The sequence below is a fragment of the Artemia franciscana genome, chromosome 2 (assembly GCF_032884065.1).
Source record: "Artemia franciscana chromosome 2, ASM3288406v1, whole genome shotgun sequence".
Lineage (NCBI taxonomy): Eukaryota > Metazoa > Arthropoda > Branchiopoda > Anostraca > Artemiidae > Artemia > Artemia franciscana.
In genome coordinates, this window is record NC_088864.1 from 45,474,812 (window position 1) to 45,502,257 (window position 27,446).

Consider the following 27,446-nt stretch of genomic DNA (forward strand, 5'->3'; position numbering starts at 1 on the left):
CATCTCCCAGTCACCAGCGAAGAAAAACTTGATGACACTACTCTTATATTGTTAGGACGCACTGATGGGAAACACCGGCAGAAAGTTGACTTCCTTCTCTCCAGTAAGGCTAGGAGATCACTAATAGCAGTAACACCAATCTCTGAACGTCCGATCATGATCCACCTAAAAGGCTCACCAGCAAATCTCACTATTATTCAAGTATATGCACCCGACTCTAGCACAGATGATGAAGAATCTGATAATCCCTATCTCCAACTTCAGTGTCAAGCCGACTCCTGCAAAAAAAAGATATAGCATTTGTCATCGGAGACTTCAACGCCATTGTCGGTGACGACCCATTTGACATATAGGACGCGATGGGTAAATTGGCCATGACCAGCTGAACAAAAGAGGTGAGTGCCTAATCGAAGTTTGCCGAGATAGTGATCTTATTGTCACTTACACATTTTTCAAACACAGAGCCCGACGTAAAACAACCTGGACCTCCCCGGATGGACGGATTCAGAATCTAATAGCTCGTATCTAGATGCTGGAAATCTTCCACCACAAACACTGTCACTTTGGCAGGCGGCGACTTCGATAGCAATAACTCGCTTGTTATGACTTCACTTGAACTACGTCTGAAAGCGGCCGCGAAACTCTCCAAAAATCCTCCCAGATTCAGAGTAGACCTCTTAAAAGACCAAACTATCCGACAAAATACACCACTACTCTTTCCGAAAGAATTTCTGAACTCCTCTCTATATTCTCGCTATCCTCGTATCTAGATGATGAAAATCTTCCACCACAAACACAGTCACTTTGGCATGCGGCGACTTCGATAGAAACCACTCTCTTGTTATGACCTCATTTAAACTAAGTCTACAAAGCGGCCAAGAAACCCTCTAAAAAGCCCCCCAGATTCAGTGTAGACCTCTTAAAAGACCAAACTATCCGACAAAATACGCCTCTACTCTTTCCAAAAGAATTTCTGAACTCTTCTCTACATTCCCTCTAACTTTATCCAGGGATGACATCGATAATCCTGTGAAGAGTAGCTCACAGGTTATATGTGATGTCCCCCAGTCGACCATGGGAGTCGAAAAGGCGGACCAAAAACCTTAGATCACAGATGAGATAATCTCATTATGCGAAGAAAAACGCAACCACACTAACAAAATAGATACAGAAAGTCGGGATATGTGCAAATGCTTGAAACGTGTGGTAGAGAAAGACACTCGCCGTTGCTCACTGCTCCTATATAAGGGAACAATGTGAGCAATGCGAAATAACATTCAAGAAAGGTGACACTCTTCATGTACAGGCGAGTGCAGGAATTAACAAAAAAAGGGAATGAAAGCCTGTTACCTCCTCAATGAAGATGGTAACCAGATCCAAACTACAGACGGGATCCGAACCAGATGGAAAGAATACTTTGAGTGCAAATTAAACTCAACAATCTTCCCAGACCCATCGGCGTTTAACAGCCTCCCCGTAATCACCGTAGACCCAAGCCCAACCCCACTTCTTTCTGAGATAGAATCCCGGTTTAAGAACAAACAAAGCTGCAGGCCCAGATGGAATCCAACCGGATTTACTAAAAGTAAATTGCGATTCCCTTGTTAACCTATACCTAAAATTGATAATGCTGCTTGGAAGAAGGTCACTTCCTCTCCCCATGGTGTAAAGCCACGATAGTTCCACTTCATAAGAAAGGCTCGAAAGCAATCTGTGATATATACCGGCCTATAAGCCTTACGAGCCACGTCGCTAAAATACGCACCAGAGTAATTCTGGAGCGTATAAGAGCTATAGCTTCAACTGTTATTCCAGTATATCAGGCCGCTGTCCGCCCGAACAGGTCAACGACTGATTAGATATTTACGGTCCGCCTGATTATGAAAAAATATCTTGAACTTGGACGTAGTATATTCCACCTTTTCATTGACTTTAAGCAGGCTTTCGACCTCATATGGAGAGACGGTCTGGGGCACATTCTTCTCCACTTTGGTATACCACAAAAATTAGTATCATTGATCAGAGATATGTACTCAAAGTTCAGAAGCTACGTCATGACGAGAGAGGCCAATTTGCCCAATATCCCTTAAGACATAGTTGCTGGACCGTTCTACTATGCTGAACAAAATGGCTATCTCAAACGTTTGACAGGATGCGTTTGGAAAATGAATGACCTTGAGAGAAGGGCTGCTTGCACTCCAATCTATTTTTACTCTTAAAAAGGACACCAGAACTTTAACCGAATTAGCTCCTTTAAAATATTCAATGATATTTCTAGCTATCATACAGGGGTGCTGACTAGAATATTACTAACATACCCTTTTGAAAACCTACATGCATACAGTTGTTTCGTTCAGGTGAAACTCCTCCTAAACTTTCCCTGAAAGTTTCACCTTAATACCCTTAGCGTCATTAGTTACAGTATTGGTGTTACTGCTATTAGTGATCTCCTAGCCTTACTGGAGAGAAGGAAGTCAACTTTCTGCCGGTGTTTCCCATCAGTGCGTCCTAACAATATAAGAGTAGTGTCATCAAGTTTTTCTTCGCTGGTGACTGGGAGATGGGTTTCAGAGAGACCGACTGTGTCCCAGTTGTAACGGTTTATCTCTCTCAGGAGGAGTTCCCTTTTTTATTGTTTTGCAAGTGTTCTGATGTTGAGGGTACCAATTGACAAAGTTGATTTAGGTGATATAATGGCCTCTAAGAGTGGAGTTGTCAAAGCTGAGGCGCGATTTAAGATCGTCGTATCGTCGGCTGCCCCGGACGCGGTAGCACTGGTTCTCACATTGATTTGTTTGCTCATAATCATCGTAAAAGTGAAAAAGGGGTTTATTGGCTGATGTCAGGACAGCGGTAAGCCACTCCTCTCTGTTCCTGGCAGGGGCCGACTATATCTCTTACGGATAATGCGCCTTTATGGCATCCTGCATCACCAACAATTTGTCCGTTGCTGGGGGAGTGGATTGTGACTGGCGGGACGTGTCTACACGCCGGTGGGTCCTGCCCAGTGCACATCAGAGGGGCCATCCTCCTCCTCCAACTGTATTTATGTCCCCCGGGTGAGGATGTTCCAGTTATATTTTAAGACCCCCCAAAAACTGGGTCCTCCTTTGGTCTGCGCCTTCCATCTCTATGGAGGTATCCTATATATATGTAGGACGTTCCCCTATCCGGCACCTGGGGACGCACTGAGTAGCCTGGGGGATGCTCCTACTGAGAAGGTAACTCACTAGGTACTCAGTACCTATACCTACTGAAAACAACTTTACTTACATTTTGCATTTTTACTAAAAAAAGTTTTTGTTTACTGAAAACAAAATAGGTTTTTTGAAATGTTTTCAATATCTTACTTTTATAATTAAAAAAATATATAAGCTTTAAGGAATAAATATCAGTATATGCCAATTAAATTGACAATCCACGATCTTTTTTTATTATTATTATTATTTTGCAAATTGCATTTTTTTTTTAAGTTGCATTTCCTCTCTCTGTTTTGGCCCATTTGCTTCACCTACTTGCAGTATTTTGTAAAATCTAGAAGGTTTTTTATTGTAGGTTCCCCACCTCAAGTTAAACTGCTAAGAATTGGAAAAAGAATTCCTGAGATGTAGATCAATAGTCCATGACGATCAACAAGTTTTTGTCATTGAGTAAAGAAAGAACGTTGTATTTAAATACTGATTTGACTAACGCTATATTGAAATGTCATCAGCACAGTCTGTTTAAACTTTTTAATCAACACTAAAACCTACAAGCAAAGTAAAAAAAAAATGTACATAACATAATATCAACCAAATCATTAGTACACTGCGTTCAGAATTAATTATGTCGTATTTTTCAATTACTTCTTTTTTATGAAGGTAATTAATCTGGGATTTGTGCCTCTCAATTAAGACACTTAATCCAAAGACGTATGTTTTTGGCTGAGATCATATATTTGTGTTTGGTCATGCATAAGGTTTACGTCTTTTTTATACCTATTCTTGTTTTGCTAGGTTTTCTAATAAATAAGTATGATTGTGCAATGCAGGGCCCAGGATTCGATCCCCGCCGCAGCAAGGTTGGGTGGCAAGCTTACTACTTCTCCATGTAAAAAGACTCAGCAACTGAAACGTCGATTCGACGCCCAACGCGCCAGCAATGGCTCTGGAGGATCTTTATCCTTTTTTTTTCAAATGTGATTCTTCTCTTTCAGACAGTCTCCATCGAAAAAGCCAAAATTTGTAATTGAAAATGAGGAAGCTTCAGACGCAGCTTTGTTCAAGTCCTTAAACTCTCAGCCGACAAAGAAGCCGAGTATGACCAGTGTTCCTATCAACTTCTCAACTTTCTTCAAGGAGCCAGTCAATAGCTTGATAGAGGTCTTTAATATTTATTGTCAGTAATTATTATCAAGAAATTTAAACATATAGAAATGGAACATTATTTAAAAATAGGGATTGAAAGGGGGTCTTTCTACACCGCACCGTAGCTAAGATCATGGCGTCGTTCCTTCCCTCTCAGCTAAACCTTCAGCTCCTTTTTGATGCTTGTTGTCCATGATGTCCTTTTTCCAAGGTTGCTAAGCTACTTTGATGCTTCTGTGATGTTTAGTGAAATTTCAACTTAATTGTTAGAAGATAGGGATGGGCGTGTTATGGTCGTTACGACAATAATATTTGATACGGTTGCCGTGGTAGGCACAACATTTTAAACAAGCCCATACTTATTGAAACTAAATCCTCTGTTACCAAGATCCGGGAAAGTTTTGTATTGGCTGTGACCTGGGGATAACGGCTGCGGAGCAATACAATGGACAGTGTCTATTGGATTGGACTTGGGACCCTCAAAAGGTGAAGATGAAATCTGATACCAAACGTGTGGCTGTTAGCCAAGATATAATTGAGTAAATTTAACCAGCCTCTGTAGTAGTTAGTCTGAACAAATGGAATTCGGATACCCTCACTCGCCCTCCCTATCCCGCAGAAGTTTCACCAGTTGTTCACAATCAGTTCCTATCCATGGGTCTAGTTCTTATTTCCTACCAAGTTTGTTTAGGGTCTTACGGTTCCCTCGTGTAAAGATGCTTATGGAAAGAATTTAGGGACCTCTTCTCTCTTCCTTCGCCGCAGAATTCGAATTTAGCTGGCACTCTGAAAAGGGCCTAACTGGGATAGTATAACCCATTCTGGTAGATATCTTGATGACTGTGATTTAAGTGCCCTTAAAGTTACTGACCAGCATGAAAAAATAGTAAAATTATCTGTCTGTCCAAAAGTTGATTATTTTGCCATGGCCAACTTTCGAATATCACTACTAAGAAAGGAGCGAAAAGTAAGGTCCATTTTTGCCAATTAGAGCTTAAGAACTAAAATAAAAACTCAATTGAAATTGTGGAAAGTTGATGGTAGCACTTTTAGATCCATGGAATAATGCTACATTTTTAAACCTCAATTTATCTGCTAATGATTATGATAACATTTTGGCTACGTGGCCTCGGAATCGTCGCGCACCGTAAGCACTTCTAGGCTTTAGAGAAAAGGCACCTTATTCTATTAAATAAGCTGGCGGCTTGCTTTCTTAGTGAAACTCAGTTTTTTAATTAAAAGCAGAAATATGGCCAGTAAGAAACAAAAGGTAAAGGTTGGTGGAACAACTTCAAATAGTTCTCATTGTAGATATTTCAGAAGTAGAGAATGAAGCTCTATTCCAAGTTAAACACTGTAGACTCTGGTTCAAGGACTATAAAAAATCCGTCATTTTTGAGGCCAGCCAAGAATCTTATGCACCTTTCATAAATATAATACCGTATTTGTGCCTCTCGGCTGAAGTCCACAGTATCATTGGAAAACTGTAGATTTTAGACTCTTACCACTTTCCTGCAATAAACCAAAATTCTTTTGAATAGGAAATAAAAATCATTCTAAAAAGAACCTTTTTTCCAAAATATATTTGACTTATTTTCTGATTTAGGTATTCCTGAAAATTCGTATATAACGAAAAGAAAGATTATCAGAAACAAGATGTACAATAGCATTGTGTTCTTGATTGATGTAAAGAGCGATGTACAAATTTAACAAGTGTAAAAATGACCCAATGTAAAGAGCTGGCTGTCACCCATAATAGCTTTTCTTGCATATTTTGATACATTGAAAAACACAAAAAAAAACCATTAAATCGGATCTTAACTATCGTATGACCAATCCCTTAAACATTATGAAAATGGTGAGCTGTTCTGATATGCTTCATTAGGATGTTTTTTCATTCCAAGGCTATTAGCAAACATATCATTTTTAGTTCATTAATAAGGTATCTTCATTGGTATTCTGTTTTGATTTTCAGAGTTAAAATTAGTTTCTTTAGGAAACAAGTAATGGCGAACAAATTCAAAGGTTTTAATTGTGTTAATCATTGTAAAACCTTGACCGTTACGATTCGCTTCACTATCCCTCTTCTTGTTTTTTCAAAGAGTAGGTTAGTAAAGCGAATCTTTTGAAATATGTATGAAAAGTTTATAAGGTGGTAGCCTAAACTTTAACTTGGGGAGTTTTTACGTATTTCAGTTTGAATATTGCATTTTACTTTAATATAGACAGCAAAGCTCTTATTCAATCTAATACAGCTCAAGCTAAGAAAAGCAACCGTCAGTAGGGGGGCGGTTCTTTTTTCAGACTCTAGAGCAGAAGCCTTTAATCAAGGGTGCAACCCTTGAGTCTATGCTAATCCATCTCTGGAATCTCTTTTAATTATGGTTACTTTGACTCTCAAGCGAAGGGGGAAAAGGGTTAGCAGGAACATGTTGTAATCTATTTTGGGTCTGGGTTTGTAAAAATGTTAAGAACTCATGGGCTAGAGGTGTTAATATTGGACGAAGCAGCTTCAAAAGCGACGCTAACCGAAATAAGTTAGCTTTAAAACAGATAGACTTTAACCCTGCCTTTTTGGAATTAATTTTGTGACACAATACTTATGTATAGAATTTTTGCTGTATATTGCTTTTGAAGCTGGGCGTGGCTTACCTGTTCGGGGGTGTTACCCTGAGGAGACTTTCCCATCATAGTTGTCTGCAAACTCCTTGAAGTAAGTTTCTACAGAAAATAAACCATTGATTCAACTGGCCAAAAGAATGGTAACGTCTTGGGTACTTTGTTGGGTCCGATACCACTAATCATGCTGTTAAAAAGGTGTTATCTGATACTCGTCTTTCGAAAATTGTCTACGATGGTCAACCATACGGTTCTTGCCCTATGGGTGCCCCCCCCCCTCCAAAGAGATTTTGAGACTGCTTTTTGTTGCATGCCGCATCTCCTCAGTGTAACAGAAGATTATAGCTTATATAGGGGTTACATCAGCAGCTTGATGAAAGAAGGAGCCCGAAAATAATCTTTGAGGGTAGATAGGACTGCAGTTATACGAATCAAGTATCTTATCCAGCGGGAAACTAAAGTGTAGAACAACTGAAATAATTATATAAGGTTGGCGTTTAAGGGAGGGTACTCAATGAACACGGTTGGCAATATAAAATACCTTGTAGTAGAAGCACAAATTCGTCAAAAGGCACATATGTAGAGATGTGGATATTTAAGATCTAATGAATTAAAATGGTAGGCTCTGAAACATTTGTTTGGATCTTTTTTAGTCTTTAGATTTGGTAGACTATTTTAAACTGTAGCATTGCCGATCAATGCGTGTTTATTGGATATAGAACAAACTTCTTCCAAAGTTTTTTTTTTCAGTAATCATCGCCAAACTATGATAAATTGTACTTTAAAGAAAGCTGAAGATAAATCAACCTTCATTGAGAAGTTGACTTCAAATTTTCCAATGTATTTATTTCAAATTAATCAAAAATTATATAATCAAATAATCAAATTTAATTATATTATATATCAAATAATCAAATTTTTATTAATTATATAATCAAATTTATCTCTTCGACAAAATTGGAGGTTTGTGCCTTACATAAGTATGCTAAAGCCGTCTTGAATGCCTTAAGTACTGTTACCTGCCATGATAATCTTATTGCTATTTTATCATGGAAGGGTCGATCCTGTGTGCCCTTTGCTAGGCTGGCTCAAATGGCATATTGGCCCATCGTGTTGTTCATTAATCTATGTTTGGTCCTAAACGTAATTGCTCTTTACAAGCTTTGATTTTATACAACATTGCACCATTTCACTAGAAATGGTGCAATGTTAGAATGTTGTATTGCTTATTTATCTGATTATTTATCTTTTTCTTAGGATGAAATGTTTGAACCTAAGGGTTTTGATTCTCTACCTGTAGACTGGTCTCTGAAAAGTAGGATGTTTATCACTTCAAAACAGAATTTCCAATGGAGTACCACGCTCAGGGTATGTATTTCTGGAAAAATTTTGTTTTTCTTGTTAAAAATGTGAGTCTTAGCCTGCTAAGTGTTTGGATAGTATTGCTAGTGTATATAATCTGTATGGCATCTAACGTATGTGTCATTTACATATGTAAAGTAAATTGGCTTCCAATGGCAATTAATTATACAGGAAGGTATATTTTGGGAGAGGAAAGAATGTAAAGAAAAAAAGGGAAAAAATATAGAAAAGTCAGAAGCCATAGGAACAATCGCAAAATGTCAGAATTTTGGGAGCGGAATAGGAGGGGAGGGTTAGGCCTAAATCCCCCTCTTCACTTCCTGTATTACCTAACAAAACAGAATATTGTTTTTATTTGCAAAGAGAGATAATCATAAAAATAGAGTCCGGCATAGGCTTAAGAAACTTACACGTCCCTTGTTTTTTAATTTAATTTCTGAACGTTTTTCAACTAATGTAGATTCGAAGTTGTCCTACCGTACATGAAAAATTAAAACAAAATTTGCATATTAATTTTGGCAGATTTATTCCGTACATGAAGGATTGCCCCCTTCTCAATACCTTGCTCTTTACGCTAAAGCTGTTGGCGCTTTTAAAAAGCTTCCTAATCTAATTAAGCGACCCCCGTTTTTCACTTTTATTAAATAGTCAAACTTTAGTGTAAAGAGTAAGGTACTGAGGAGGGGGCAACCCTTCATATATGTAATAATATCTGTTTGTTTTTCAAATAATGGCGTTAAATCTGGCTCAACCTCTATGAAATATACCCCTCTCCCTCACGGAAAACTCCTCCGTGGAAATTTCATCCAACGTAAAGTGCACCCCAACCCCCGTCAAATTCCTTCCAAAGAGTTCCATCCCCCCTGAGAATCCCCCTGCCTGTAAAATTGCTTGCGGACGATTCACCCTGAAAAATTCTCCTTAGCATTCTTTTATTTGAATAAAACTTTAATTTCTAATTGGTTTTATGTTCGCTCCAGAAATGTCCCCTTCTATTGGAAATTATTTCTTAGAAAGCAAAACACGTGGGAAAAAGCCCCTAGATAATTTCTTCGGAACATTTTCGGTAAAGAGAATGTAAGACAATTAAAACGAATTTCGTATGGTAATAAAATCGCTTCTGGATGAAATGAAATAAAAATTTGCTACTTAGTAGGAAACTTTGAGAGGATAAAACTAAATCTAAATGGGCATAAACTCAGTCAGTCTGTGTATATGTAAGTCAGTCAGCTTATGTATGCATAACATTGTCCGTTTAAATTTTCATAATTTTTCCTCAGTAGCTTTGATGTTCTCATTGAAGTAACTCAACTAGCTTCTTTTCCCTACGTGGATCAGTAGCGATAATTGTATTTATTATTGTTGGTGGTGGTTTTATTTGTTTTTAGTTTAGTATTTTATCTTGTGCTGAGGACGCCTAGTTTAGATACAGGCGAAATATCCGCGTTATTTTAGTCTTTCATCTCTTTTCTCTCTACTGGCCGCAGTCTCGTTTGAGATTTTTTTTTTGTTGAGTTTCATCTCTCTTTGTTGTTTGTTGTCATGTCTTTCTGTTGTTAATATCATAATCAGGGCTATCTCAAATAGAGAGACATCGCCCCTCAGGTCCTTGCACTTCAGCTTTTGTTTAACGCTGCTTTGAGAAATTTGGTTTATTTAGGTGCATTATCTTTTTAAAATAAAGTACAATTTTTCTAATCAAAACAAAGGCTGTCGCCATCAAGCAGTATAATGAGGGACATTTCATATGCTTGAATCTTTATAATACCTTCACAGTAAATATAGCGCTTGTGGCTTATGAAATATACAAATCCACGTAGAAAAATAAAGCACTCAAAATTAGTGTTAATTTTGAAAGTAATTTTGGTTCGAAAGCTTGCGTCAAATACGGTCATTTTGAAGAGATAAAGCTGTTTTAGTTGGAAATATAGCGTATGTCCAGCCCTTAAAAGGAATGTATTCGTGCTAAACAATATGAGAACCTGATAAGAATGAAAACTATGTGATCTTGGGCAAAAAACGGTCAGCACCATCTTATATGAAGTTGTAAAATCTTATAGATGTCTGTGCTTCTTTAATTTTGCTATATACCAGTTCCAAAGCTAGTTCTTGTTGGGTTTCTGATGTACATATTAATGGTTCTCAATTTCACTCGTAACAGCAGTTCGCAGGAAAGAGGTCTTTTTTGTCTAATGCCCTGTATGGTATTAGTACTTGTTTATTGCCTATCTTTTCGCTTTAAAGCCTCAACTCAAAGATTCACTTTTATTGAGTATTCTAGTTAGCTTCATTTGCGCTTTTTTATACAATTACAATAGTTTAGCCAAAGATTTTGTGATCTTCACATCTTATTTTGTTGTCACATGAAATTATTTGTTTCTTTTACGATATTTTCTTCTTTCTATGGCTAAGCTCGGTTTTGTTATTTTTTTTTCCATTTTTTCTTTGGTTTATAGCAGGTGATTATGTCTTCAATTTGTCTGTTCGTATGTTTCTCGGTTTGATTAAATGAGTTGAAGGACGAGGTTAAACAGAACGGTTTTATTGGTTGGTCTCTCATAGGGGGATGGGGGACACTTTTAAACAAGGACACTTTTATGCTTGAGCTTTTATTTTGTCGTTGAAAGTAAGAACTTCTGACAGTCCATTTCTATAATGTTTACTCCACTCTATTTCTGTTTTTACTATTTTGTTGTAAAAAGAAAGTATTGAAAAAGGCTGTCTGCTTTGTGACTTTAAATTCAGAGGAAATAAATACTAGATCATTTTATTCTTATTTTCAGACTTCTGAAGAAGCTTCTGGTGTCACTAGTTTTAGTCGATGTTTATCTATGACTGATAGTGACGATAACATGGCTTCCATTGACACTGGTGCAAACGCGCGGTTCCATCAAAAATGCTTATACTGGCAACATCCTTCAATTCCCTGGTTACCATTGTTTCCTCGGACTAACAAGCTATCTGGAACACCTCTTTTAATGGAAGAGCAAGCACAAAATGCCTTATTTAAAGACTGGTACTTAATTTACTCTTCATTCATAATGAGGCGTTTCTCATACAGATATTCGGCTAATAACATTTTTTGAAGTCAGTAGGATCCCAACTAGTTGGGGATGGAGATAGCATCCACTGTTGTCTGTTTCTTGTAGCAATGTATGTGTATGGCTAGCGAATAATGGTATTTCTCAAAGATTAGTATTCGCTATAATTTTGAAAAGCACTCTAGGAAATAACGGTCTTATAGGGTGTGGATTGGAATAAATGCTTAAATATGAGCGAATATTGCTAGCATTAGTTTACATGATGTTTTTGAACTGGCTTAATATCGCTACTAGCAACATGTCATTTTGAATGTGCCATATATCTTTTCTATTCAACATCTTAGAATCCATTGCTTAAAGAGGCATTCCAAGGATGGAATTATATCATCTTCCAACATTTTTGAAGTTCAATATTATTCTGTGAAAATTTCTTTCAAGAAAAGATAAGCATTGATTCGATAGAAGCTTATAAGATTTATCCGCCCAATGAAAAGTACTTTATATTGTTCTTTCTTTCTCCTTTGATTTGAAATTTGAAAGGCTAACGATGAACCTTTTTTTTTGCCATCCAAATTCTACTTAAGAGTTTCGTTGGAAAGACACAACTTTTGAGTGAATAGCGCAAGAATTTGATTATTATTATTATTATTTACAATAATGACAAACAATACACAAAACGAAAGTTTTACCAGGTGTTGGTTTATGTGACTTTTATATGTTACTTTTCACACATCATTCTAATTATAATAATTTATTACCACTTTGTTATTATAACATATTTCATTGTAGGTCTATTTACCTATTAAACTGTAACGACTAAATCAAAAAATTCGCTTAGTTATCGACAACGCATTCTAAGAAAAATCCTTAGATAGTTGACTAAAAATGTGTGGTCACATATTATTAGAAATAATATAAAGCATGCCTTTTATCTCGAAAGGGATGTTTTAATTTGGTTCGAGGTAATAACGGGATATTTTTTCTTTCACATTTACTCTTTATCTTGCTTCACTCCTCCTACTCTGTGATCTTTTTTGCCTTGTCTCTGTTTTGCTTGAGTTTTTGATAAGTTTGTTAAAATAATAATAATTTATTTATAACCCACAAAGTACATTAAACTGTGGAGTAAACACACAAAAAAAGAAAAAAACATAACAACATAAATAACATAGTAGCATAACAACATACAACATAAGTAAATTACCTCAATTCAAAAAATGGCCAAAGAGGTTCAAAAACACCAATTATTTGCCGAGTTTTAAGACATATATCTTTAGATAAATGTTTCAGTCGCGAGGGCGCATCAACGATGTCAAATTTAGAAACGACTGTATGATTTCAATACCACCGAGGCAGACGCAGCAAATACTTGCAATACTTAAAATATCCTGAGCGTATTTTCTTTGTATCCTTCTTGCGAAGGAGGAAAGCAAAACCAGAAAGATAAAAAACAGCAGGGGCGCAAAAACTAGAATAAAGACGGCAAAGTCCTTTTCGGTTATACCGACCACGATTTGATGAAATTTTCGCGTATCCAACCCGCATACTTTTCAGCACGCTGGACGTAATAGCGGAGCAAGTAGACGAAAGTGACGTGAAAAAAGAGAGACCCAACCATTTAATACTTGCTGAACATGGTATAGTTGAAGAACCCAAGCAAAGAGGTGATGCTGAGGGAGGACTCCCAAAATACAAAAACACATTTGGAGGCATTAACTGAAAGGCCTACTGTGGATAGTGTGGCTGGTAGCAGTACATATTCAAATAGCTTACTAATAAAACAAGACACAGTGATAGGACGGCAATCAGAGCAAGCACTGGGGTCCTTACCCCTCTTAACTATGGGAGATATACAACCGGATAAAAAACTATCTGGCACAACGGACTGTGCCAAACACATCTGAAACAATAACTGCAAATGCTTCAGCAGTTCAGGACAATCATAAGCAAAAAACTTGAAGCAAAGACCATCACTATCGAGAGACTCAGACTTATTCACTTGCTTAAGAGCTCGGAGTATAACACCAGATTCTATCGACAACACTTGAGATTGGTTGATACGAATTGGGAGGATTGAGTTGACAAGCTTTGTAAAATGATTTTGGAGATTAATATTAAATGAAAGTAAAATATTCTTATAATGAGAAACGAAGTCACATAGCCGAAGAGACGAATTAATTGGAGGTGAACACTTTACACTGTTTATAACACGATCCCGGGATTTCTTGTCACAAGGACCATCCCAGGCATTCAGTCTCGCTCTACGCAGGGAATATTTGTACTCTCGTTTGGTTTTGTGTTTTATTTGATGTACTGAACCAGAAGAAGGACGATCACAGGCTATCCACATACGGAGCCAGAACTCAGCTTTTTGTTTAGCCATCTTCACTTTAGGATCAATTTTCCAAAAGGGATTGCGAGTACCCGTTTGCACGCACTCGGAGGGAACAGCTTTTTTAGCGGCAGACTTTAGACAGAACACTATTTGCTGATAATACGAGTTGATATCTATCCGAGTTGAAGTTGTAGATACAGATGTTTGCAATTAGTGGAAAGGCACTTTAATAGATGATAATCTATCATCCGAAGACGCTTTAGGCTATCAACATTCACTTTAGAGAGAAGGTGCTCCTGTAGAAACACCATATTATTTTCAAGCAGCTCACTAATCAGTAGATCCTTGCTCTTGTACCATTAATATTAAGGGACACAAAGCTAAACGGAGTTTGAGCGTTCATTTATTAGCGTTGTTGAGAGCCGATCGGAGAACTTTGCATTTCAGACTAAAACTTACGTGTTCCACAGTACAATTTGCTCATTTTGGCGAGGCTTGGCAAGGGTTTTCCTTGGAATTCGCATGAGGGCTAGAACATCTGGAACACTTGGGATGTGCTGGTGAGTGGAGACAAGCTCCAATCAGGTGATCAGTACTTTGACAGCGAAAGCATCGACGCGGAATGGATTGAAAGGGCTTAGCGCGAAAAATTTCGTACCCAATACGGATTCCAGACTCCAGTACCGCGTTCAGAGCGGTTTTGTCGATAAACTCGAGGCGAAAAGTGAGAGAATTGCCGATTTGATTAGCACTAATAAGTTCTTCCACTGAGGCCTCTAAATCAGCTCTTGAATAGTTACGGGGTATTTCACGGACAACAGCTAAAGGCTTTTTATCAATTACTTTGGTTTCAACGTTCGGAATGGAGCTAGTAACAGCTGCAGCCAGCGTGTCGGCTGAGCGCTTATCACGTACCATCACAACCCAGCTTCTGCTGTGTGGCTTAGATTTCAGATTTACGATCCCGTCGTGACCATCCAACGTTTCGAGCTTCTTCATGCGAAGGATAGGGTCGCTGAGCTCCGGGGGTGGGTTTCTTACAACGACAGCGTAGGACGGTTTTTTCGTGTTTTGAGTAGGGGCTACAAGCTTAGACTGTCCCTCAGTAACCTTGGATGCAATATCACGCAGCTGTTCAAGACAAGAGTTCACCTTGGCACTGAGGGTACTGAAGGCATCAACAGGGATTATTGGCACTTCGCTGGGACATTTGATAACAAAGTCCGGAAGCTTTATGTTCTGGGAATCGCACTTTACAAACGAAGAAATAATTTCCGAAGCACAGTTTAATGCAGCATTGGCTCCTACGCGCTTTGATGGGACTTCATTCGGAAAAAGCTTTAAAAAAAGCAATTTACGGGTCTCACAAAGAGAAGAAGACTCAAAGAAATCGGCCATGTACTCTTTTATCGTATCGGGCGAAACTCCTTTAGCAAGATTTTTCTGTACAAAGCACAGGATAGGATTGTAGAAAAGTTCATCTTCGCACCAATTACCAGTTCTCATTCTCTCTAGATTGAAGGTTCACTTGCGAGAGAAGTAAGGGAAGCGTTGGAGGCTGCCTACCTTGTCCCCGCAATTTAAGGGACAAGCCCGGCGGGTACCACGGCTCTTGCAAACAGCTCTCCCCCACCCTTCTGCTTACTTTTCTCCTCTCACCTTTATCGTAACGCAATCGTCTATAATATCGGAAATTATAATTATTTTTGCAACTGCTTAATCCTGACCTATATCATATATAGGTCAAGAAAATATCGATAAGAGAAATCACTGTTCCCAAGGGAATTTTCACTCAAGTCTGAAAATAATCCGCTTATTTATGATTCTTTGGACACTGAATTAATTATTATGAAAATATCGGCTATAGGTCAGGTAGAGACGATAATCCTTTACCAAATATTAGTGATAGGTTCAATCCAAAAAGAGGTCCTCACACCTTGAACTATGAATCAATACTGATGTTTGCACTGAATACAAAAGGTTTGCTGGCTTCCCCAGTTTTCTACTCAACTTGTTGCGGTCGTTCTATTCCTTTTTGAATGTATGCTTTCTAAATTAAAAAGAATTTAAAAGAATTTTGATTAATTCTTTTAGATTTTGTGAATTTGTGTTGTTTCTGGGACCTTGGACACAAATCGGATTTTTGCTTTTAAAAAAAAATCAATTTTCTTATATTATACTATATTAAACTGGAAGTACTTTCCAGAAAACTCTCAAATGCAGCATGTGTCCGTTTTCTCCGCATCACTATCTTTAGCAGACTTTCAGTTTTGAGTTCCTTTTCTCTCTCTTTGTTGTTGCTTTTTTTGTGTTATTTCTCGTATTATGCTATTGCATAGTGTGAGTGAAAAAATAAATATTGCTTAAGAGTGCGGTGACAGAGTTAATTATCTATAATGATTTGTTATTATTGTCTTACAAAAATATCGGATAATAAGAAACATTAGTCCCTCCTGCTTATCGTCATCCTAGCAGATCTATTATGATATTTAGCCTTTTTGTTGTCCTCGAAAGTACCATTCTTAGCAGAATAATAAAGCACTAGTTTTAAGCATTATAAACATCATAGAGCACCATAATCCTTAGCGCTATAAGCATCATAAAACACCCTAATCTGAAGCATCATATGGACGTTAATCCTAAGCACTATAAACGTCTTAAAGCACCATAATCATCGTAAAGCACCAAAGTCCTAAGCATCATAAAACACCATAATATTTAGCACTATAAGCATCATAAAGCGCCTTAGTCCTAAGCTTCACACGGCACCATTATTTGTCATTATTTATCATGAAGTACCATATTTCTTATTTTTTGAAGCACTCTCTCCCCATATTTTTGAAGCACCCTACTCAAACAGAAAGAAACAGGGACATTTGGTTCATAATTTTGGTACCGAAAATAAGAAAATAAAGCGTAAATTAGGATGAAATAGAGTTCTTTTCTTGTCTTATTTTTTAATTCCAGCGTAGGATCATTCAATTCTTACTAGTTAGATGAAGCATCTTTCTCGAAGTCAAAGCTGGACCAGTTGATCCGCATGTTGGGTTAGATACCCTCTTGTGTTAGTCTTTTAGTAGTTCAGGCTTAACTTTTTTTCCTAGGTTAAATTAGTGGATTAAAAAATAATAAAATTATTTTCATATTATATTATTATTTATTATATTTTATTATTATCATAACCCTTTTAAAATGCTATCTATATCCTTTATGTTAGTTTGCGCCACCTGAATTTTTTTTATAAGGCTGACAAAACTGAAAAATATGTTTCCTATCATTGGCCAGTTGTTTTTTTGTTGTTTTTTTTTGCAAGAAAAGTTTTTGGTGTTTCTTATTGAGAATTCCAACATATGACAAAATATATCTGTATTAAAAATTAAATTTCGAGCTATTTTCTACAAGTGAGACATGAAGAAATAACTTCGTATATTATTCATATATTAAGTATATTAATATATTCGTATATTAAGAAGGAGAGAAAACAGGTTAGTCTAGTTGATGGAGTATGTTGAGCCTAACGATTTGGTTTACAGTATTCTCTGTAATATAAAAACAAAATTCTACAGAAAAGTTCGACAAGTTTCTGTATAGTATATGAAAATGAAGAAAAAAAATGTCACGTCCTTTTCTAACTACCGTGGCTGACATGCCTTGTCATAAGCTTCTACGAAGGAGGGTTAATAGCAGTAATTTCTTCTCCAAAGAACCAATGAAATTCAGTTTATGAAAATAACGATAATTTGAAACCTTTGCATCACCAAGAAAAATTCTATTTGTTAGTTTAGTCAACATTATAATACAATATTTTATCTTTTTTTGTTTGCTTGTTTTTTTTAGAGGAGGGGGGTCAACCAATCAGAGATTCAACACTCGTATGGTATTATTTTTTAGAGTTTTTGCGAAAACGATAGAAGCTATAATCACTTACGCTGCTCATCATTAATGAGTAAATGACGATAGTAAGTTTTGGTCAAATAACTTTAATTGCGGTTGGTCAAAGCTATTGTAATTATTGATTAGCTAAAGCTAGAATGTATAGTTGAATTATTATCTATTGATTAGATGTTAATGTTAATGGCCCAACAACTTTGACAATTATTTAGCTTGATGTGTTTTATAGTTTTATGTTATAATGATCTTCAGATGACCAAATCAAGAATAATATTGCAAATACCTTGAAAACAAAAATTTGCTTTGATTTTTCCTGACCACCTTTTGATCTTGTGTACCTTAATTTACCTATGTACCTTTTATACCTGTGTACCTTAATTTCAGGCAAGAAAGTTTTCACTCAGCTGTGACGTTGATTCGGGCATGTCAGTGTCCTTACATATACGTCTATGCTAGCAATTTTTTACTCCTCCTTCGAGCAGCCGGCATTAGTGGAATCGCGGAAATACATGCAATAATTACTCCAACCACAAGGGGTTTAAGACAGTTATTAACACAGGAAGGTATTGTTCTTTTGTTTCAACTCTCTCGCTCTCACTCTCTCTTCTCCCTTCTCCCTCTCGATCTCTCTCCCCGTTATGTTTTTTTTTTCGGCCAAAATTGGTCATAGGGATTGTCATGACAAAAAAATTGAAGAGTTTGTGTGTTTAAAAGCCCTTTTAGACGGTTTTGACCCCAACCCCCTCTCCCTGACAAACTTTGAGTTTCTTCATTTTCCAGCCTTGGCTAGAACTGTATGGGGGAAAAAGTAACTAATAATTGTTGAAAAAAGAAACGGAAATATGTGACAAGTGTGACGCATATTGACTTTCAGACAAATTTTTCATTGAGCATGGTTATGAGTTGATTTACGAGCTCTTTGGTGAAAAAAAAACTAATCTAAGTAGAAAAACTTCTTTACACTCTTTCCGAGTTTGGATGATATTTCTGTTTTGTTTTCTGCATTTTTCTACCCTAACACCCGTGATAGGCCAAAAATACTACAGATAAGTTCAAATAGTTTTACCCGTAAATAGGTTTGGCCTCAGTGGTCTTTTTTTTTTTAAACACAAGATTGCATTTTTTCTTTTTCTGTTTTATTTTTTTATTTTTTTTAGATAGAGAGAGAGAGAAGGTAACTTGAAGTACAGTTTATAGTATGCAGCGTAACCAGATGCTCTCACTTTGCCAGGAATTTTTGTTTTATTATTTTAACTAAACTCTTATAAAACTAGAATTAGCAACTGTGGTAGTCAACCATAAAAAAGAGAGATTGGGAGGTAGGTAACAAGCTCAAACTACTATAAATTTTAATGAGTAGTCAGGGCGAACTCCCCTCCAAAAAAAGGAAAAAAAGGTATTTCTCAAAGGAAATTAGAGAGTAGTAATAAAACTGAAACTGAGCAGAAATGAAATCCTATAATACGTGACGCTGAAAACGAACACATATTGATGGTGAGACAGCCCCCCCCCCCTTCTTATACAGTCAAATCCTAGATTTTCTTTCTGCTTCATTGAAAACAAACCTTGTTCAACACAGTTTTTCTGTATGCATTATAATATTAAAAAATTAATTGCTGCTCAAACTTGCAAAATTCTTTTGTGTATCCGTATTTTTTGAAACATTCGATTGCTTTTATTAATCTACTATGTAGTAAATTTCCTTCAATGTTTTCTTCATTTTAAATCTATCTCTTTAAGATGTATAGAAAATCGATTAACGGAATAATTTTTGATTTGTTACTTCCAATATCGCTGTAGCAAGCTATACAGATTGTTTCAAAAGCTATTACTTGAAGTTTTATTTGTTTTAACTTGCTATTAATTTTCTATAATTTTTAACAAAATGGAACCAAAGCGAAAAATAGTGGCGAAGGAAGTCTCCTTTTAAAACAGCAAAACTAAATTCAAAATCATAAATGTGTTTATAATTTTAAAATTACATATTCCAAGAATTTGCCTCCTTCTTTCTTGTAAACTGTCTTTCTTTCTTGTATTCTATTAATCATAATCAAGCTATTTTTGTATTTCATAGTCATTAAAAACACTGTTTGAAATGTGTATCAGTGAAGTGTAAACGACGCTCCTCCTTTAGGGGTTTGAGGGAGCGATGACCCGACTATTATTTGTGGTAACGTTCCGTTTTTTTAAGGTCGACAGAATTTTTTGTTTCATTTATTTTACTAAAAGAATGGTTAGTTTCATTGTAGTGCAGTGGTAACCCTGAACTTATTATCAGGAGTATCTTCAGCGACCTAAAAAACCATAATTAATGACGCTGGTCGAAATTGGAAGTTGTTTTATAATTTTATCATGTTTTTGTGATTTATTCTGATTGTTCACATGATGAGTTTCTGTTACTAGCGGTAGTCCTATTATCAGTTTGAAAATTATTTCTTTTATAGTAATTTTGTATGTTAACAAATATAAAATCGAAGGTTAGGCCAGTAGTGAAAGGCATTTCAGCGGGTATTTTATGAGTGGTTTGTGAACTGTGTTAGGGACTTGCGCACCCACCTCAACATGTAGTGATCAAAGTACATTTAGTATTAAAAAGACTCAATAAAGGGAACAAATCGGTATCAATGGATTTTCGAGTTAAAACTCTTTTCTGTAGTAGGGCTAATATTATTTGTTTATCTGTTCTTGATAATACCTTGAGAAGTTAAAACCTGATCGAGATAAGAGAAATCTCTTTTAATGTCAGTCAGCCTCTCTGTCTATTAAAGCCTTCAGGCAGACTATTGCGTGGTGACTTTGAGTCAAAAGGGTAAAGATGTATTTACCATTTAAAAACTTCTTTTAAAGAGAGTCATTGTTTTTAACATGAGTATAATAATATTTTTGTAGAGTTTGTGTCATGCTATTGTACATAGATCTTTTTTTTTAGAAATTGAATTTTCAATGCCCTATAAGAACAGTCGAAAGCTAAATAACAGTGATAGCGGCCATGAAACGCAAGAATCTGTCTCCACTTTGGGCTCATTGGAACCTGAATCACTCAAGGATGAAGAAGATGGCGCTTCGGACTGGCTAGAGGAAATGGGCTTAACAGCCTCTAGTCTTCCTGCATTAAAATCCAAGGACAAAGAGTGAGTAGATGAGTTTTTTCCAGTTTTTGACTTAATTGACTTATTGCTCTCGTTGTTGATTCAGTGTAAAGACTTTGCTCCTAGTCTTCCTGCTTTCAAATTATGAGTAGCCTACAGAAGTTCATTTTATCCAAGGAGACATTTTGGCGAATAGCCTACTGTACATTGTCTCTACATACTAACTATTGTTTTCTAGTTTTTTTTTTGTATTTTCTTTTAATTTCTAGTCTTCAAGTAGTTTCATGAGAGTGATCGTATGAGTGTCTAACAATAGCATTAAGAGCATCAAGCTATTGGTCATAGGTTATTAGATGAGAGCTCAATCCAATTGAATTTTAAAGCTCTGCTCCTTTATTATGCAATAAATTCGACGGAAATATGCCTTTTTTTGTCATTTTATGTCGCAAAACAACAATATTAGCCAGACTAAGGCCAAAATACAATCGAGGAACACTTATGAAATGGCCAATCACCTTAGATATATCGAAAGCTGTTTAAATACCTCACCAGCTTCAGGAGCCATTCTGGCCTGTGATAGCGCAGTCGTCCCTAAATATATATGCATTCAATAAAAAGTCACCATTAATATAGACCATTTATATAATAAAGCCAACGGCTTTACAGTATTTCATAGTCAGACCCAAGCTCCTAGGGTTGGGTCCCTGGGGTCTTCTAGAGAGGGAGGGAGGTAAAGACCTCAAAAGGCACGTTTCCATGTCGAATTTTTTGAATTTTCTATGATATGCTAAAGATGGATGTGAGGGGGAGGGGGCTTAAGTTTGGTCTCAATGGAAAATTTTTCAGAACGTTTTCATAAATATTTGGCGAATAAAACATTTGCAGTTACCAAATCATTTTATTAATCCTAATTTTCTGGGACTAGGTATGCAACGCTTGCAGCGCGGCTAGCTATGTTTGTTGCAGGCTAATTTTTGTCCGTTTAAATTTTAATGTCGCTGAGCTGAGGACCGTATATATGGTCCCATCTACCAAAGTGTATTTATGATACCTCTATCTGGGATCGGCGTGTTTACATAACTTGGCGAATTCGCTGTGGGACTGCACTAATCAAGCTGTCCTCATTGTTCAGGGCTTCCCACCCAAAAGACATTTTGGGGTGTCTTTCGAAAATGGGACACGCCCATTTTTTCGATTGTTCTGGTTAAAATTGTTGTCTTGTGTTTTTAATCCTATCTCATGTTCGACTATAAGGTCGAAGAGGAAGCTTACTCTTCTATTGGTATTTTAGTAAAAAGGTGCTAGAACCATCAATATGCGATATCCTCGTCCCGCTTTTTAATGTAATACTGACGGTTTAGTAAATTTCTTCTTTTGCATCATACTTGACACAATAGCGTTGACTCAGTAAAGAATATTCCTTTGTCAATAAGTTAAAGACAAGGTTCTGTCTCCCAATGTTTATTGTTGCTGTTTTTTTTAGGGGGGAGGGGGGCTTCTTTGGGTGTTTTTCCTAGGCTTGATCACATAGGTTGGATGAGTATAGAAAGCGGGGAGAGGACTCATTCAATTAAAAATTCTGAGATGTACCCATTTAAGTTGCGGAACCAATCAGAAAGGAGGCTCGACTTGCGAAGACTATACTTCCTAATTTTTCAAAATACAGAAATATATGTTGCTAACTAGGCATAACGATTTATCAAAGAGTATGTGAATTTCGTTCTTATATGTGTCGAAGTTTTTTGGGGGGGAGGGGTAAGGAGACCTATAAACTTATGTTTGAGAAAGGGGCAAAATATTTTTGTCTCTGGTCCTCAGAAATGAGTATACGCTGCGCTCTTTTTATGCCTATCGGCAGACAGATTCTTTGGTCAATGATTGTGTATAATGCTTAAAAGATAATCTCAAGGAGTCATTATTTTACATAAAAGTTGAAGTCATGGCATCTTTCTTCAAGGAAACAGAAAAATGTTTGGAACATCCTTCCCTGAAAAATCTTTCTTAGTCTTTTGTCGCTATCCATCTTGTTTCTTTTATTCTAATTACAGATTGATTTCGTCCTTCGAACCATTTGTAATAAAAAAAGAGATAAAGTTCAATTATGGATAAAAAAAGGAGATCTTTTAACCACTTTTAATAAAAGAAGAGATATAGTTCTATTAGGGATAATAAAAAAAGGAGATGTTTTAATCACTTTTAATAAAAGAAGAGATATAGTTCAATTATGGATAAAAACAAGAGCTAAGAGCTCATATGGCATGAGTTCTTGCAAAATCCTAAGAATCAATAGATTGCTTTAAAAGGAAAATCAGAGGCTTCAGATTGCTTTAAAGGGAAAATCAGAGCCTTCATGCCGGTCGGGATTTAAAATAAGAGCTCTGGGTCACGAGGTACTTCTAAATATCAAAATTCATTAAGAACCGATCACCCACTCGTAAGTTAAAATACCTCAATTTTTCTAATTTTTCCTCTCCCTTCAGTCCCCCAGATGGTCCAATCGGGGAAAACAACTTTATCAAGTCAATTTGTGAAGCTCCCTGACACGCCTACCAATTTTCATCGTCCTAGCACGTCCAGAAGCACCAAACTCGCCAAAGCACTGAACCCCACCATCTAACTCCCCCAAAGAGAGCGGATCCAGTCCGGTTACGTCAGTCACGTGTCTACGACATTTATAAGCATTTTCCAAAATTTCTGGTTTCCCCCTCCAGCTCCCCCCCAATGTCAATAGATCTGGTCGGCATTTGAAATAAGAGCTCTGAGACATGAGTTCCTTCTAAATATCAAATTTCATTAAGATCCGGTCACCCGTTCTTAAGTTAAAAATACCTCAATTTTCCAGCTTTTCCAAATTAACAACCCTCAGCTCCCCCAAAGAGAACGGATCCGTACCAATTCTGTCAATCTTGTATCTATAACTTGTGCTTATTCTTCCTATCAAGTTTCATCCCGATATCTCCACTCTAAGCGTTTTCCAACATTTCCGGTTTTCAAGATTTCGGTTTCTCCCCTCCAACCCTATACGTCTCTGGATCCTATTCCAATTCAAAATGGAGCATCTGAGACATAAGATTTTTCTATATATCAAGTTTCATTGAGATTCGATCACCCAGTCGTAAGATACCTCGATTTCACGTTTTCCAAGAATTCAAGCTCCCCCCTCCAACTCCCTTCAATGTCACCGGATCTGGTCGGGATTTAAAATGAGAATTTTAAAGCACAAGATCCTTCTAAAAATCAAATTTAGATTTGATCACCCGTTCGTAAGTTGCAAATATCTCATTTTTTTCTAATTTTTCCGAATTACTCCCCCCCCCCAACTCCCCAACCCCCCAACTCCAACAAAGAGAGCGGATCTGGTCCGGTTGTGTCAGTCACCTATCTTGGACTTGTGCTTATTCTCTCCACCAAGTTTCATCCTGATCTCTCCGCTTTAAGCGTTTTCCAAGATTTCCGGTCCCCCCTTTAATGAAACTGGACCCGGTGGGGATAAAAAATAAGAGATCTGATTTTCGAGATCCTTCTAAATATGAAATTTCATTAAGATACGATCACTCTTTCGCAAGTTAAAAATACCTAATTTTTTCTATTTTTTAGAATTAACCTACCCCCTCCAACTCTCCCAAAGAGAGCATATCAGTTCCGGTTATGTCAATCACGTATGTAGGACTTGTGCTGATTTTTCCCAACAAGTTTCATCCCGATCCCTCCAGTCTAAGCATTTTCCAAGAGTTTAGGCTCCGCACCCCGCCCCAACATCCCCTTCACCGGATAAGGTTGAAATTTAATGTAAGAGCTCTGAGACATGATATCCTTCCTAACTTCATTAAGATCCCATCACTCCTTCGTAAGTTAAAAATACCTCATTTTTCTAATTTCTCAGAATTAACCCCTCCCCTCCCCACTCCCCCAAAGAGAGCGGATCCATACCGGTTATGTCAATCACGTATCTAGGACTTGTACTTATTTTTCCCACTAAGTTTCATCCCGAACCCTCCACTGTAAGCGTTTTCCAAGATTTTAGGTTCCCCCCCCCCAATGTCACCGGATCCAAGCGGAATTTGAAATAAGAGCTCTGAGACACGATATCCTTCCAAACTTCATATCACTCCTTCGTAAGTTAAAAATACCTCATTTTTCTAATTTGTTCAGAATTACCCCCCCCCCCCTAACTCCCTCAAACAGAGCGGATCCGTTCCAGTTATGTCAATCTCGTATCTAGGCTTTGTGCTTATTTTTCCCACCAAGTTTCATCCCGATCCTTCCACTTTAAGCGTTTTCCAAGATTTTAGGAATTTAAAATAAGATCTCTGAGACACGATATCCTTCCAAACTTCAAATTTCATTAAGATTCGATCACTCCTTCTTAAGTTAAAAATACCTCATTTTTTCTAATTTTTTGAATTAATCCCCCCTCCCAACTCCCCCAAACAGAGCAGATCCGTTCCGGTTATGTCAATAACGTATCTAGGACTTGTGTTTATATTTCCCACTAAGTTTCATCCCGATCCCTTCACTCTAAGCGTTTTCCAAAATTTTAGGATCCTCCTCCAACTCCTCCCAATGTCACCGGATCTGGTCGGAAGTTGAAATAAGAGCTCTCAGACACGATATTCTTCCAAACATCAAATTTCATTAAGATCCCATCACCCGTTCGTAAGTTAAAAATACTTCAATTTTTCTATTTTTTCCGAATTAACCGGCCCCCCACTCCCCCCCCCCAGATGGTCAAATTGGGAAAACGACTATTTCTATTTTAGTCTGGTCCGGTCCCTGATACACATTCCAAGTTTCATCGTGTCCTAGCTTGCCTGGAAGTGCCTGAAGTAGAAAAACCGGGACAGACAGACCAACAGAATTTGCGATCGCTATATGTCACTTGGTTAATACCAAGTGCCATAAAAAAGGAGATCTTTTAATCACTTTTAATAAAAGAAGAGATATAGTCCGATTATGAATTAAAAAAAGAGTTACATGACTGCTTCGTTTCATGTGAAAAAGGGTTTTTTCCTGTTACTCAAGATAGAGGACGATAATTCTCTTATAGGGGGTTTCGGCTATGGTGATACCAATGGTGCAGTTTTGATTTCAATTCGACATCATTTTCATCGGGTTTCAGACTAATTTTGAAATTACCATGAATTTGTTTTCGAAAGATTCTAATAAGATTAGCCGAAACAGCAGTTACAGTAATACTAATTCAGTTGACAGTTTTTTTCCAAAACATGTTTCGGTCACCATTGGCTAAAGTTTATTCTTCACTAGGTTTCGTCTGACGACACAGCCATGATAGAATCCTTCACTTCGTGAAATTTTTCCGTCAGTAAAGGTTGTTGCTGCCGTATTCATCTATAGCCCTTAACTAAACATATTTTTTAATATGAAGTAATGTTTGGGGTATGTTCCACGAACTTCTCTACCAGGCTTCTATGTTCTCCCCTGACATCTGTATTTAGATATTATTTCATACATTTCAGAAAAATATTGAACGATCGACAAGGATTAATAAAAAATTGAACTATAATCTTCTGATTGCGTTTCTAACTATTTCTTTCTTTTTAGAGAGCTGGAAAAAGAGAAAGAAATAGATGGCTTTCCCGAATCAACTGTTTTCGTTAAAGGTAGTTCAAATATACTCTCCTTGATGAACTTTTTAATGACGACAAAAGCCCATATTTCTTCGACTGGACCACTAGCTGGTGTACCACCCACCATTTTTTCGCCTGTGGCCTTCAAAGGTGCCACTTTGAAAAGCTATAGGGTGAAGCAAGGTGAAACGCGAATTAACGGTGAAGATATGAATTATGTCGAACTCTTAGGCCCTATCTTGCCGAGTGTCTTACAAAATATATGTGATCTTTTATCTGAGCATGTTCATAGTTTTAATGTTGCAACAACTAGTTTGATTATTTCAAAGCCGGTAACTAGAAGTGCAGACGGGGAGGGTGAAGCCAGTGTTTTCGGAGTTCAGAATCTGAGTGACTGTGGCCTTACTTCCAGTACTGTTAGTCGATTTTGTAGCAGTTATGATACTTCTAGCTGGTTGAATGGATTTTCATTCAAGAAAAGAAAATATTTTCCTAGTGTTTGATTTGGAATTATTTTGGTTGTTTTATTTTATTTAAACATGCATATTTTAGGCCGTGCTTTAATCTAATTTTTCCTCTTCTTTTACGTCTGCATATTATCATATACTATTTTGAACCACAGTAATCTTTTTAAATAGAAGGCTAAATATTTGTTTTATAATAAGATGTTTCGTAATAGACTGTGCTTGATATTTATTTTTATCGAGATTATTCTATAAAATAAAAATTAATACTTTTATTAAAACTTTTGACAATTTTGGAAATTTGGGAACGAGTAAAGAAAAATCATCTGAACTGTCAGAAGTACAAAGTTGGCTGGAAATAAATAGTATATCCAGGTACGCGTGCATTGATACCTGCTGGAGTTAATCGTGCAGAATGTGCAAAAATCTTGTGAATTATGAGAAAAATAGAAGAATTTGAAAAAATTAATTTATTTGGAAAAATAGAAGAAATACTAAGGAAAACTACAAAAATATTAATAAGTAGGTAGATTAGTATCTTAACATAATTCAAAAGATTTCATATATATGATTGTTTGTTGCTTATGAAGTCACTGCATTATCCGTACTAATACCTCTCTGTGGAGGGGGTCCCTAATTAAGATTAAACCAGAACACCATCTCTCCTTGGAAATTTTAGGAAAACCCGTAAAATCACGATATTTGGTTATT

At 36.8% G+C, this 27,446-nt stretch overlaps 1 protein-coding gene across 4 annotated transcripts in view; it reads left to right on the forward strand.

The window, feature by feature from the left end:
- The window catches only part of LOC136042636 (protein downstream neighbor of son homolog), a 78,719-nt gene extending 51,703 nt beyond the window's left edge, over positions 1 to 27,016 (forward strand). For all 4 annotated transcript variants that reach the window (XM_065727615.1, XM_065727603.1, XM_065727608.1 and 1 more), the window contains exons 3-8: positions 4,196 to 4,361; positions 8,223 to 8,333; positions 11,111 to 11,343; positions 17,979 to 18,157; positions 20,524 to 20,725; positions 26,246 to 27,016. In XM_065727615.1, coding sequence (XP_065583687.1) covers positions 4,196 to 4,361; positions 8,223 to 8,333; positions 11,111 to 11,343; positions 17,979 to 18,157; positions 20,524 to 20,725; positions 26,246 to 26,774 — 1,420 coding nt within the window. In that variant the 3' untranslated portion in view covers positions 26,775 to 27,016. The remainder of the gene's footprint in view (positions 1 to 4,195; positions 4,362 to 8,222; positions 8,334 to 11,110; positions 11,344 to 17,978; positions 18,158 to 20,523; positions 20,726 to 26,245) is intronic.
- The last annotated feature ends 430 nt before the right edge of the window (positions 27,017 to 27,446 follow it).